The sequence below is a fragment of the Lithobates pipiens genome, unplaced genomic scaffold (genome assembly GCF_037356315.1).
Source record: "Lithobates pipiens isolate NorthernLeopardFrog02 unplaced genomic scaffold, aLitPip1_a1.2 Scaffold_18, whole genome shotgun sequence".
NCBI classification, from domain to species: Eukaryota; Metazoa; Chordata; class Amphibia; order Anura; family Ranidae; genus Lithobates; species Lithobates pipiens.
In genome coordinates, this window is record NW_027507758.1 from 522,368,025 (window position 1) to 522,382,493 (window position 14,469).

A 14,469-nucleotide genomic window follows, 5' to 3' on the forward strand; every position below is an offset into this window, starting at 1 on the left:
CTCCCTTCGGCACCCACTGGCTCCTCCTCTTCTTGAGTGCCCCCACGGAGAGCCGCATTCCATGGGGGCGCTCGTACGGGTGCGCTCCCAAGTCCTGCTGCTGCGTCCATTGACTCAGCCCTGCCTCCCAGCTCCTGTGTCACTGATGTCCCCCTGTCAGAACACCATAGCTCAGCAGGGGAGATTGCTATACTAACATCACATAGTACAGCGGCTCCTCCTGAGTTCTTCAGTGGTTTTTATTTTTCCAGCTGGGTTGAACGGAAAAAACCTAATAGTGTGTACCAGGCTTTACTCACCAGAGGTGTTTGCCTGTCTTGCTATAGACCTGGCTTACAAAGCATGCGCTTCTTCCCTCCTGATTGAAATCCACCTGAGGTGCATGTTTAAACCGGCAATCCTCCTCTATCAATGTACTCAGCAGGCATTCATCCCCCCGGATGGATAGAGGAGTCAACCAGAAGAAAAGGAAACAGTCTAAAATTGCAGACTCGATTTATTGACCCAAACATAAATATACTGTACTCATTCACAAAAAGTAGAACCAGCAAAACTTTCAGAGAAGCGTCATTAATCCATCCGAATCCGCACTCTAATAATGCTTGTGCAGACCGTTGAACACCAGCTACTCAACTTCTCCGGTTCACATAGACAAACCCAGGATCAATGCAAACTCCTTCTGTCTAACCTCATTAGGCTCCGCCCCTACATTTTTCATCCATAATAAAACATTTCAAGAGGATCCTTGAAAAAGGATTTTGATTTTTCACTGTCTTCGCTTGCTGTTATAACATTGTGAGGATATTATTGTGCAGCGTCTGTGGTTTACTTTAGTTCATACATTTTCTTTCATTTTTTTTATTATTTTATTTATTTAGGCTTGAATTATTTTTGCACTATACTTGTATAATCATTGTAAATTTAAACTAGTTTGTCTATAGCGCAGAAAGGTTCTGGTTTGTTTTAAGTCAGAAACAGAGTTTGGACCAGGTGTGGAACAGTGGGCTGATTCTGCAGAGATTATGTGTCTGCATTGCACATAGAAGCCCGGGAACCCCGCTATGTCACTGGGTCTAAAATAAGATATTTAATTTATGTCCTTGCATGTTGAAGGGGGCCATGAGGAACTGGTGAAAACAATTTAAGCAGATCAAATTGAGATCATGTGACAACAATATTCACAAATGTGGCTTATATGGGAGGGTTGCAAGAAAAAAAGCTACTCCTCAAGAAAGGCCACATGCAGTCACGACTGAGTTTTGCCAAAACGCACCTTGAAGTTTCTGAAGCCACATACAAAAAAATGTTCTGGTCAGATGCGACTAAATTGGAATTATTTGGCCCTTAACATTGAGCAAGCTGGGAGTGGTGAAACGTGTCAAGGAAGTTCAGTTTTGAATATATATATATATATATATATATATATATCTATATATATATATCTCTCATGCAATTTGTTTGCTGATTATTCAAAAAATATAGTAAAGCCAGCCATAGACGGTTCAAATCTCAGATGGTTCAGCAAGAACCGGCTGCGATTCAAACCACGTATGGGGGCAGGCTGAATGTACCCAGGTTGACCGATCAACTTGGGTACAACTTGACGGATTTTACATGCGATTATTGCTAGCTGCATTTACAGCCACTAGCAATAATCACTATGTTCTCCCGACGGGGACAGCTTCCCCTGAAGCTGGGAGAACACAAACCTCTGTGGGAGGGATTCCCTCATCGACACGGACTGTGTGGTGGGGGAAACGAGCCATATTGCTTTCCTGCAACCCATGGGTTTAGTAAAGGAAACTGCCCTGTCTGTGGACTGGTTAAGAAGAGCTAATATTGGAGTTCAGCTCTCATCTTATTGATTTCTTAAGGGTGAGCAGAGACAGGCTTCAGGAGTCGGCACCCGGATTATCTGTGCATAACTGGAGGTGCATGGCTTGAGCGGTGCTTTGGATCTGGGCAACTTAAACTTCAGCTTTTTCTGCTACTACCGACTATTTTTGCAGATGTCACACTGGTCTTTTAGGTAAGAATAAGAATTAAAAGTGATCCTGTGAGCAGGGCTCAAACCTCTTATAGAAGCAAATGTTAAGGAATTGCTGTCAGGAATGTCTATACCTATACAAAGCAACGTCCTTTTTATCTGTGTTTAGCACAATGTCTGGTTGAACAATTATGTCGGTACATAAATCCTACTTAAAGTGGTTGTAAACCCCTGAGACGTTTTTACATATAGGTAAGCCTATAATAAGGCTTACCTATATGTACTGAAAATATCTACAAACGTGCGCTGTTTAGGAGATGTTTAGTGAAGAAATGGCTCTCCTTACTGTTTCTTCCACAGTGTGTGCTGTGACTGGCAGCTCTTATGCGCATGCAATGCACACTAGCCCATTATGCTTTTACTTTGCAGGGGAATAAAGAGGAAGTAAATCCTTTGTTTCCATATACTGCACTGGTCCATAAGCCCTACTCCATTAAAGCCCTTGTTTCAATACCATCCATGGTAATTAGCCAATTAGCCAAAGAATCTGTTGTGTGCAGTTTGGAATAAATGGTTCTATAATAATGGACTATATCTATCTGTATTGCAATTTATAATTTCTAGAGAAGAGATATGCAGCAAGGGCCGTCCCCTTGGACTTTTAATGCAGAAATGGGAGTAACAAAGTAAGTAAAAGGCAACGAAGTGCCACTTTTATTGAGTACACAATATGATAAAATTTGTGAATCTAAACAATAATATTAAAATATATAAAGTATACCAATGAACCAATAAATACATAAATGTATACATCAAAACCCAAGGCAGATAATCCAGGTACTGCCAAAGTCAAGCTGAGGTCAGTCCGTGAATATTTATAGCATGTAACCCCACATGTTTGGGAAATTTATTGGTATGTATTTTCCTTCATCAGGGAGGTGTGGTTCTTTGACGTGGAGGCGCACGGCATAGATCCGCCCTTCGTGGCTTGATGACGTCACACTTTCTGGAGCGTCACCGGGGAAAAAGAAATCCCCATCTGTGTCCCGCACATTTGGCCTAGTGTGGAGGCAGGGAAACCCCTGTCATCCATCGGCCATGCGCAGGTGGAGCCAACCTGCCAGGTGGTGTGAAAGCAAGACAGCCCAGGGAGCACACAATGCGCCACCCAGTGGACCAAAAGGACAATTCCAGTCAACATGTTTACAATGTAGGAAAATCATAAAGACAAAAAACGGTAAAAAAGCATAACCGATGAATACCATGTAGACTTAATTTACAATAGACTAAACAAACCATATTACATACATGTAGTTATAAATTAATAATGCAGTCATAAAGCGGCCACTATGATGTCTGCGCTTTCACCGGCATAGTGAAAGGTAATGTACTTTTGAACACAGGCAACTCTGGGCAATATATGCCAGTTTTGCTGTCACAGCACACTGGCTGTGTCTGTGTACTAATCTCAATACATTTATTAATTACCTTTCGTTTTTCTTTTCATTATTACTTTTTTGCTGGTGCAGCCATCAGGGTGTTTCTTGTGGATGTGAATCGGTGGCTAGTCTGGGGTTCCATGCCTGTTCACCTATGCTGTCCATGTGGATATTTCCTCATGTTCTCTTAGTGATCCCTTTATGCAAGTACCTTTTTAAGCCTAATACTATATAGTTTATTATGTAAAACTACCTGTTCTTATGTACTATAAGAACATATACATGTAACTATATCTATGTTTCAGATAAAGTCACCCAAATGTTTACCACCCCTGACGAAGGAAAATACATATCAATAAATTTCCGAAACATGTTGGGTTACATGCTATAAATCTTCATGCACTGACCTCAGCTTGACTTTGGTAGTATCCGGATAATCTGACTTGGGTTTGATATATATATATATATATATATATATATATATATATATATATATATATATATATATATATATATATAATATGTATTAATTGGTTCTGTGGTATACTTTGTATATTTTAATGTTATTGTTTATGTTCACAGTTTTTTATCATATCGTGTACTCAATAAATGTGGCACTTTGTTGCCTTTTACTTACTTTGTTACTCCCATTTCTGCCTTAAAAGTTCAAGGGGGCGGCCCTTGCTGCACTTGCTCCAAATCTCTTCTCTCTATGTTCAGGAAGTCCCACACATTCAATTCCCATCAAATAGTTTTTCAGTTCTAGATGTACAGTTGGAATGATTTGCATGACTCTATCCACTATCCTAAAATAAGTGATCATCTCTTATTTTTGGAATCTGTGGTAGAAATCAGACCTTCAAATATCTTCTTAAAGTGTAAGTAAACCCCCCTATCGTTTTCAGCCAAGGAAGCTGCCATCTTTGCCTCTGTTTAATCTGCAACTGCCATGATGCTTCACTTGTGATGAGTTTTTACACCAGCCTTTGGATGGCTTGACTGTTTAGTCGAGAGCACAACCAATGGTAGTCTTACATTTCCGGCATGTCCCGGAAATGAAACTGTTTTATGTATGGGTTTATTTCCAATTTAAGAAGACTCTCTACTGTGTTGAACACAATGTAAAAAAGACTCTTAAAAGTTCTGTAACCTGACTTTATCTTTTTATATATCTTTACAACAGGATGAAGTTATATGCAATTTCTGGAGGCGATATCTTCAAAGGACTCAGGAAGCCTATTGCAATAGACCTGCCAGAAAGAACTGGCAGCCACCAGAGGTTTGTAGGAAACTCAATATCAACATCATAAGCCTACTGTAATATTGATTACTAGCTGTTGGGGTGTCTTCATGCAGTTTTAAAGGGATTCTGGTCAGATGAATATGTAATTTTGCCTTGTGATTTTATCCGACAGCTATTTAATGCAGGGAGTGATTAAAAAATATTTGAAAATCACTACTTGATCGCCTTTAGGGGCCACAACTAAACAGCAAGGTTTGCAAAAAAAAATAGGGTCAAATTAACAGCCGCCCTCTGTGGATCTCTACCTTCCACAGATATAAACTACTGTGCAAAAGCTTTAGGTAGGTGTAAAAAAAATACTGTAAATTAAGAATGCTTTCAAAGACCACTTCTGGCCAGACTTCTCTGGCCTTTAGATGGGTGTGCCTGAGCCCCACTGGTTTCTGCTCAGTCTTGCCATGGTGTGTATGACCTTTTGACATGAAACGGTCTTTCACAACCTGCCCTTTGTAGCAGAGTTTGTCTGTTCCTCACTAAGGTTTAAGCCTCTTACACAGTGGTTTTTCTTTTAGTTAATGAATGTGTTTCAACCTATATATGAAATTGATGATCATTTTATCGTTGCTTAATCATACACCTGACTCTAATCCTAAAAAAATCCCTGTCTTTGTTCAAGTGTACAAGTGTACGAACTGGTGCTGGTTTGAAGCCAAAGGGTAGTCACACCAAATATTGATTTGAGTTAGATTTTTCTAATGTTCACTCACTTTGCATTTTGTAAATTGATTATAAAAAATGTGTATGGTTTAATATATATATACAGTGCCTTGCGAAAGTATTCGGCCCCCTTGAACTTTTCAACCTTTTGCCACATTTCAGGCTTCAAACATAAAGATATAAAATTTTAATTTTTTGTGAAGAATCACCAACAAGTGGGACACAATTGTGAAGTGGAATGAAATCTATTGGATATTTTAAACTTTTTTAGCAAATAAAAAACTGAAAAGTGGTGCGTGCAAAATTATTCGGCCCCTTTTACTTTCAGTGCAGCAAACTCACTCCAGAAGTTCAGCGAGGATCTCTGAATGATCCAATGTTGTCCTAAATGACTGATGGTGATAAATTTAATCCACCTGTGTGTAATCAAGTCTCTGTATAAATGCACCTTCTCTGTGATAGTCTCAGGGTTCTGTTGAAAGCGCAGAGAGCATCATGAAGACCAAGGAACACACCAGGCAGGTCCGTAATACTGTTGTGGAGAAGTTTAAAGCCGGATTTGGATACAAAAAGATTTCCCAAGCTTTAAACATCCCAAGGAGCACTGTGCAAGCGATCATTTTGAAATGGAAGGAGTATCAGACCACTGCAAATCTACCAAGACCTGGCCGTCCCTCTAAACTTTCAGCTCAGACAAGGAGAAGACTGATCAGAGATGCAGCCAAGAGGCCCATGATCACTCTGAATGAACTGCAGAGAACTACAGCTGAGGTGGGAGAGTCTGTCCATAGGACAACAATCAGTCATACACTGCACAAATCTGGCCTTTATGGAAGTGTGGCAAGAAGAAAGCCATTTCTCAAAGATATCCATAAAAAGTCTCGTCTAAAGTTTGCCACAAGCCACCTGGGAGACACACCAAACATGTGGAAGAAGGTGCTCTGGTCAGATGAAACCAAAATCGAACTTTTTGCCCACAATGCAAAACGATATGTTTGGCGTAAAAGCAACACAGCTCATCACCCTCAACACACCATCCCCACTGTCAAACATGGTGCTGGCAGCATCATGGTTTGGGCCTGCTTTTCTTCAGCAGGGACAGGGAAGATGGTTAAAATTGAGGGGAAGATGGATGCAGCCAAATACAGGACCATTCTGGATGAAAACCTGTTGGAGTCTGCAAAAGACCTGAAACGGGGACAGAAATGTATCTTCCAACAAGACAATGATCCCAAACATACAGCAAAATCTACAAAGGAATGGTTCACAAATAAACGTATCCAGGTGTTAGAATGGCCAAGTGAAAGTCCAGACCTGAATCCAATCGAGAATCTGTGGAAAGAGCTGAAAACTGCTGTTCACAAACGCTCTCCATCCAACCTCACTGAGCTTGAGCTGTTTTGCAAGGAAGAATGGGCAAGAATTTCAGTCTCTCGATGTGCAAAACTGAAAGAGACATACCCCAAGCGACTTGTAGCTGTAATCACAGCAAAAGGTGGCTCTACAAAGTATTAACGCAAGGGGGCCAAATAATTTTGCACACCCCACTTTTCATTTTTTTATTAGTTAAAAAAGTTTAAAAAATCCAATAGATTTCGTTCCACTTCACAATTGTGTCCCACTTGTTGGTGATTCTTCACAAAAAATAAAAATTTTATATCTTTATGTTTGAAGCCTGAAATGTGGCAAAAGGTTGAAAAGTTCAAGGGGGGGCCGAATACTTTCGCTATATATATATATATATATATATATATATATATATATATATATATATATATATATATATATATATATATATATATATATAATATATTTAATATATTTTATACACACACACTGAGATGTCAGTTTATTAAGCAGTGATAAATTATCACCGCTCAGTACACGGACAGACGGTGGGGTTAATGCAAATAAAATAAATAGTCCAAAATAAATATATATATGGAGAGAGAAAGATGTGGAGAGAGAGAGAGAGAGATATTTGTATATAGAGAGAGATATCTCTATCTCTCACACACACACACACACAATTTGTTTTGTATATACACCGTGCATCCGGAAAGTATTCGCATCACTTTTTTTTTTAATTCACATTTTGTTATGTTACAGCCCTATTCCAAAATAGATTAAATTCTTTATTTTCCCCAAAATTATACAAACAATAACCCATAATGAAAATGTGAAAGAAATTTTGTTTGAAATCTTTGCAAATTTATATATAAAAAAAAAAAAAAAAAAAACCCACATGTACATAAGTATTCACAGACTTTGCCATCACACTCAAAATTGAGCTCAGGTCCATCCTGTTTCCACTGATCATCCTTGAGATGTTTCTACATCTTGATTGGAGTCAACCTGTGGTAAATGCAGTTGACTGGAGAAGATTTGGAAAATGCCCCTCAAACAACTGTACATGTCAGAGCACAAACCAAGCCATTAAGTCCAAGGAATTGTTTGTAGACCTCCGAGACTGGATTGTATTGAGGCACAGATCTGGGGAAGGGTACAGAAAAATGTCTGCAGCGTTGAAGGTCCCAATGAGCACAATGGCCTCCATCATCCATAAATGGAGAAAGTTTGGAACCACCAGGACTCTTCTTAGAGCGGGCCAGCCAAACTGAGCGATTGGATTAGGATGGCCTTAGTCAGAGAGCTTACCAAGTCACTCTGCCGGTGTTCCAGCATTTCTCTGTAGAGAGAGAACCTTCCAGAAGAACAACCATATCTGCAGCACTCCACAAATCAAGCTTGTATAGAGTGGCCAGATGGAAGTCGCTCCTCAGTAAAAGGCACATGACAGCCCACCTGGAGTGTGCCATACAGCATCTGAAAGATATTCAGACCATGAGAAACAAAATTCTCTGGTCTGATGAAACAAAAATTTAACTCTTTGGCCTGAATGGCAAGCGTCATGTCTGGAGAAAACTAGGCACCGCTCATCCCCTGGCCAATACCATCCCTACAGTGGAGCATGGTGGAGGCAGCATCATGCTGTGGGGATGTTTTCCAGTGCCAGGAACTGGAGACTAGTCAGGATCGAGTGAAAGATCAATGCAACAATGTACAGAGACAGCCTTGATGAAGACCTGTTCCAGAGCAATCTGAACCTCAGACTGGGGCGAAGGTTCATCTTCCAACAGAACAACGACCCGAAGCACACAGCCAAGATAACAAAGGAGTGGCTATGGGACAACTCTGTAAATGCCCTTGAGTGGCCCAACCAGAGCCCAGACTTAAACCGATTTGAACATCTCTGAAGAGATCTAAAAATGGCTGTGCACTGATGATCCCCATCCAACCTGTTTGAGCTTGAGAGAGGTCCTGCAAAGAAGAATGGGATAAACTTACCAAAGATAGGTGTGCCAAGCTTGTAGCATAACACTTAAAAAGACTTGAGGCTGTAATTGGTGCCAAAATTGCTTCAACAAAGTATTGTGCAAAGGCTGTGAATACTTGTTGCAGTAAGTAAGTAAATACAGCTGAATAAAGCAAACTGTGCCTGTCCTTATTTCAGGCTGCAAAGCAACAAAATGCGATTATTTTAAAGGGGGTGATGCTTTTCTATACTCACTGTATGTACAAAGGGTATACATGGCTGTAAACAACCATTAAATATAAATTCCATGGTCAGAATATGACAATTAAGTAGTCATCCAAGTATTCCACTCTTTATGCTTTATGGCAGATGTCCCAAAGTAGTGCGGCTTCGTCAGACCTAGATAGCGGACCTGAAATTTTTAGTAGTGCCTTCTCTTCTGATACTGATGGAGAATCCGTGTCCAATGTTAGCCTTAACCTCCCATATTCAGGGGGCTACACATCAGCATCAGGTAAGTCTTTATTTATTTATTTATTTTTTTTAATTTTATTTCATAAAGCTCATCTACGTGACTACGTTATGAATTATGATTTTTTTTATTTTTTTTTGGTTAGACAGATTAACTAGTTTGGGGTTCTTCTCCCACCCCTCCCCCCCCCCCCCATCCATTATTACATCTCCAGCTGGTACTGCTGAGGACCAGTGAGGAGTTGTCTGGTCTGCGCTCTGCTCCATTCACATACAGGCAATCGTACAAGACCTTGTTCTCCTTTGCTGCCATTATTATACTCCACAAACTGTTTCTCTCTAGCTGGTTGCTTAGCAACCTGATCTAGAAAAGAGTGGAGATGTAAAGCTGGAATGTGTTTTTGGGATAATGAATGGTTTTGTGTTCTCCTTTCAGAAATGCATAAAAGTGTCAGCACTTTATTTATAAACAAAATGTGCACCAATCAGCCATAACATTATGACCCTGGAAAGGTAAAGTGAATACAGCTGATTATCTTGTTACAATGACATATGAAAGTAGTTAGGATATATTGGGCAGCAAGTGGACGTGTTGTCCCTGAAGTTGATATGTTGAATGCAGAGAAAATTACCCAAGCATAAGGATTTGAGTGACTTTTGTAATGGCTAGACAACTGGGGCAGAGAAACTCCAAAACGGTAGCTCTTGTGGGATGTTCCCAGTCTGCAATGGTCAGGAGCTACCAAAAAAACCTAGAAAGACTCATGGGTAGCCACGGCTCATTGATGCATTTGGGGAGGGAAGGCTGGCCTGTATAGTCCTATGCAACAGAAGAGCAACTGTAGCTCAAATTGATGGAAAAGTAAATGCTGGTTTCGTAAAAAGGTGTCGGAACACACAGTACATAAGTTTGTTGTATATGGGCCTGCTTAAAAGCAGACCCATCAGGGTGCCCATGCTGATCTGTGTCAACTGCCAAAAGTGCCTACAATGGACACATGAACAGAACTGGACCATGGAGGAATGGCAGAAGGTGGCCTGATCTGATCAATTCTCTTTTACATTATGTGAATGGTGGGGTGTGTGTGCTTCGCTTGTCTTGAGAAGGGATGCCATATGGGAAGAAGTCAAGCCGGTGGAAGCAGTGTGATGCTACTGACGGCTTGGTACCATATACCTCAACATACCTTGAATGTCCATGCCTAGACAGGTCAGGGCTGTTTTGCCAGCAAAAGGAGGGGCTCTACACAATATTAGGTAGGTAGTCATAATGTTATGGTTGATCAATGTAAAAGGATTTATGTACACTAGCCTACGTTTACTGTGGTCATGGAAAAGCAGGGAATCTCATTAAAAAAAGGGGCACAATTTTGGTGCATTTTAGTGTTTTGTTTTTTTTCCAGCAGCAAGTGGTCATAACTTTCCTATGCTAAAGGCAATATTTCCACATTCATTAAAGGGAGATTGAAGCTCACCTAAACGCAACAGCTCCTAAACTCTGCTAAAAGCATATGTGTACATTGACACACAAGCTTTTATGGAGTTGAGTTTAGGAGCTTGGGCAAAAAAAACCTTAACCTTAGGAGCTGCTAGTGTATATGAAATCTAAACAAATAGTGTCTTGCAGTGCTTCCTATTTTTCTGCAAGTTTAATGTACAGGGCCTAGCTGATTGAAAACATTAGATTATATATTCTCTAATGATGTATAATATCCACAATGTTGCTTGTAGCCAGAGACCATGTGATGCAGTGCTTTACATATACATCAGTCCCTACCCTCAAGGAGCTTACAATCTTAGGTCCCTAACTCGAATTTATACATATACTAGGGCCAGTTAAGACAGGAGCCAATTAACCTACCAGCGTGTCTTTGGAGTGTGTGAGCAAACCCGAGTACCCGAAGGAAACCCATGCAGGCACAGGGAAAACCTGCAAACTCCAGGCAGAGAGTGTTGTGGTTGGGATTCGAACCAGCAACCCTAGTGCTTCTAGGAGTGCGTACGTACGTAGGGTTACTGATTTAGAGTTAGTGAAAGTGCTTGATGGAAGGCCACTTTTATTTGTATTGGAGGGGAAAAAGAATAGGAAGGAAGAAGAAAAATAAAAGGCGGGTAGGGTGAGCAGGTTGGGCGGAGATGTTGACTTGGCACAACCCAGGGACAGGTGCTGATCCAAATCGCCCAAGAAATAGTAGATGTGGTGAAGTTAAAGCGGTATTAAACGCGCTGATTTTTAAAAACATTTTTTTGACCTGCAAGGGAAAAGTCATAATGTGCTAGTATGTACCGAATAATAACTCATTATGAAATACTTACCTTAGAACGAGGCCCCGACATCTGGCCCGATCCACGCCGAGGGAGCTGACCTGTTCCCTCTGCGTGTCTTCCGGGTATGAAAGAAATCTCCTGCGTGCATGCACGGGAGTGACGATATCGCGGCTTGTCGCTCTATTTTTGTTTATAGTGCAAAAAATAAAAACCACAGGGGTGATCAAATGCCACCAAAAGAAAGCTCTATTTGTGGGAAAAAAAGGGCGCCCATTTTGTTTGGGAGTCATGTCGCACTACCGTGCAATTGTCAGTTAAAGCGACGCAGTGCCGAATCGCAAAAAGTGGTCTGGTTTTAAGCCAGCAAAATGGTCCAGTCTGAAAGTGGTTAATAGATCAATCCATTCATACCACAAGTCCTTGAATTTATTGAAGCTTTCATTAGTACCGGCCAGTGCCTCTCATCCTCAGCTGGCAAATGCTGTTGATTGGATGTGTAAATTTTTATGATCATCCACTTTAGGTACAGTATATTAATGTGAGTATACCCCTCACATTTTTGTAAATATTTTATTATATCTTTTTGTGTGACAACACTGAAGAAATTACACTTTGCTACAATGTAAAGTAGTGAGTGTGCAGCTTGTATAACAGTGTTCAATTGCTGTCCCCTCAAAATAACTCAACACACAGCCATTAAAGTGGAAGTAAATTCCCCTATCGTTTTCAGCCAAGGAAGCTGCCATCTTTGCCTCTGTTTAATCCTCAACTGCTATGGTGCTGCACATGTGATTCGTTATGACACCAGCCATTGGATGGTTTGATAGTTTGGCTGAGAGCACAGCCAATGTGCAGTTAGCATTCCCGGCATGCCTTTTTTTTTTAACTGTTTAAATCGATGGGTTTACTTCCACTTTAATGTCTGAACCACTGGCAACAAAAGTGAGTACACCCCTAGGTGAAAATGTCCCAAATTGGGGCCCAAGTGCCAATATTTTGTGTGGCCACCATTATTTTCCAGCACTGACTTAACCCTCTTGGACATGGAGCTCACCAGAGTTTCACAGGTTGCCAGTGAAGTCCACTTTCACTCCTCCATGACGACATCGTGGAGCTGGTGGATGTTGGAGACCTTGCACTCCTCCACCCTGGGTTTGATGCCCCACAGATGTTCAATAGGGTTTAGGTCTGGAGACATGCTTGGCCAGTCCATCACCTTTACCCTCAGCTTCTATAGCAAGGCAGTGGTCATCTTGGAGGTGTGTTTGGGGGGCATTATAATGTTGGAATACTGCCCTGCAGCCCAGTCTCTGGAGGGAGGGGATCATGCTCTGCTTCAGTATATCACAGAGGGAGTAAACAAAGAAAAAAGGAGTACTATAGCAGTAAACCTAAGGCATAGGAAACAACAAAGGGACATAGGCATAGGAAAGGCATAGGAAACAACACAGAGGTGTGAAAAATAACAATATTTATTGAAAAGTACATAACATAAATAGAACATTGAGGAAAGGTTAAAAATCATACATACTGTACAATGAGCCCTTTTGTATCTACGCGTTTCGCCATGAGGCTTCCTCGGGACACAATGAGGGTTCTACCGATGGCAAATAGAGAGAGCTCACTGTCTGAAAATAGAACATATACATTTTATTTATAGCCTAAGCCATCTTTATGTAGAGCAACAATTCTTTTTTTCAGATCCTCTGAGGGTTCTTTGCCATGAGGTGCCATGTTGAACTTCCAGTGACCAGTATGAGAGAGTTAGAGCAATATCATCACCAAATTTAAAGAGGAAGTAAACCCTGATGAGTTTACTTCCTCTTTCATTCCCTGCAAAGGCAAAGCATAATAGATTACTATGCATCGCATAGTAGTCCATTATGTGTCACTTACCTGACACATGAGCCAGCGATGTCACCGCTGTCCCCTGTAGTCCGGCGCATCCATCTTCTCGGTGGGTCTCGCTGCTCCTCCACTGTCATTCGGCGAAGCCGCAATGACGTCACTCCCGCGCATGCGCACGGGAGCCACCACTCGCGGCATCTTCGTCGTTGACGGTGCCGCGCTCAGTGCGCCTGCACGCCGTCTTTCAGCGGTGCCTGTCTTTCGGCAAATATCTTCTAAACCATGTAGGTTTAGGAGATATTTCTTGGACCTACAGGTAAGCTTTAATCTAGGCTTACCTGTAGGTCAAAGTTGGTTGTAAGGGTTTACAACCACTTTAACACCTGCTCCCCATTCATACCTGAGACCTTGTAACACTAATGAGTCACAAATTTGGGACATTTTCACTTAGGGGTGTACTCACTTTTGAGGGCACAGCACATTTACACTGTTATACAAGCTGTTCACTCACTACTTTACATTGTAGCAAAGTGTAATTTCTTCAGTATTGTCCCGTGAAAAGATATAATACAATATTTACAAAAATGTCAAGGGGTGTACTCACTTTTGTGAGATACTGTATACGCTGCATCACAGAGGTTGTTCAAAATGTTTTTAATTTGTCTATTTTAATCATAATAAACAACAATTTCTAGTTAACAGTTTTAATTCAGCAGTCCTTGTATATTTGTTTATATGTCTTCTTTAAATGTATATTAAATGTAGCGTGTGCTTGTTTAATATAAGTGTTCTTTGGATTCAGATACAGAACCCACAAGCAGAGCAGCTTCTGCAAGTGCCTCGAGTGTCTGCTCCGGTTCAGTAGATGGGACGGTCTACAGAGTTAATAAAAGATCTCGGAAGAAAATGTCCATGCCTATGACACTGGCCTTCTGCTACCTCTCACTGCTTTGGTTGAGAGAATCGATCACGTTGTCCGATTTACTGAGGTAAGACACATACCTGCTTTCCTCAGAGCAAAGTGCATACCGGCATCACCAATTCTTCTTTTTTTTTGTTTTGTTTACGTTATTACATATATTTATTGTTCTGGGTTCTTTGTCCTGCAAAGCAAACTGGAAAGCAAGTCCTTATATGGCATGCTATGGCTCCTTTATCATTGCAATTGTGGGGAAAAATT

The 14,469-nt window shown here is 40.9% G+C and overlaps 1 protein-coding gene across 2 annotated transcripts in view; it reads left to right on the plus strand.

Moving 5' to 3' along the window:
- The window catches only part of TAF1B (TATA-box binding protein associated factor, RNA polymerase I subunit B), a 247,607-nt gene that overhangs the window by 47,864 nt on the left and 185,274 nt on the right, over positions 1–14,469 (plus strand). For both annotated transcript variants that reach the window (XM_077488766.1, XM_077488767.1), the window contains exons 5-7: positions 4,610–4,705; positions 9,072–9,216; positions 14,092–14,278. In XM_077488766.1, coding sequence (XP_077344892.1) covers positions 4,610–4,705; positions 9,072–9,216; positions 14,092–14,278 — 428 coding nt within the window. The remainder of the gene's footprint in view (positions 1–4,609; positions 4,706–9,071; positions 9,217–14,091; positions 14,279–14,469) is intronic.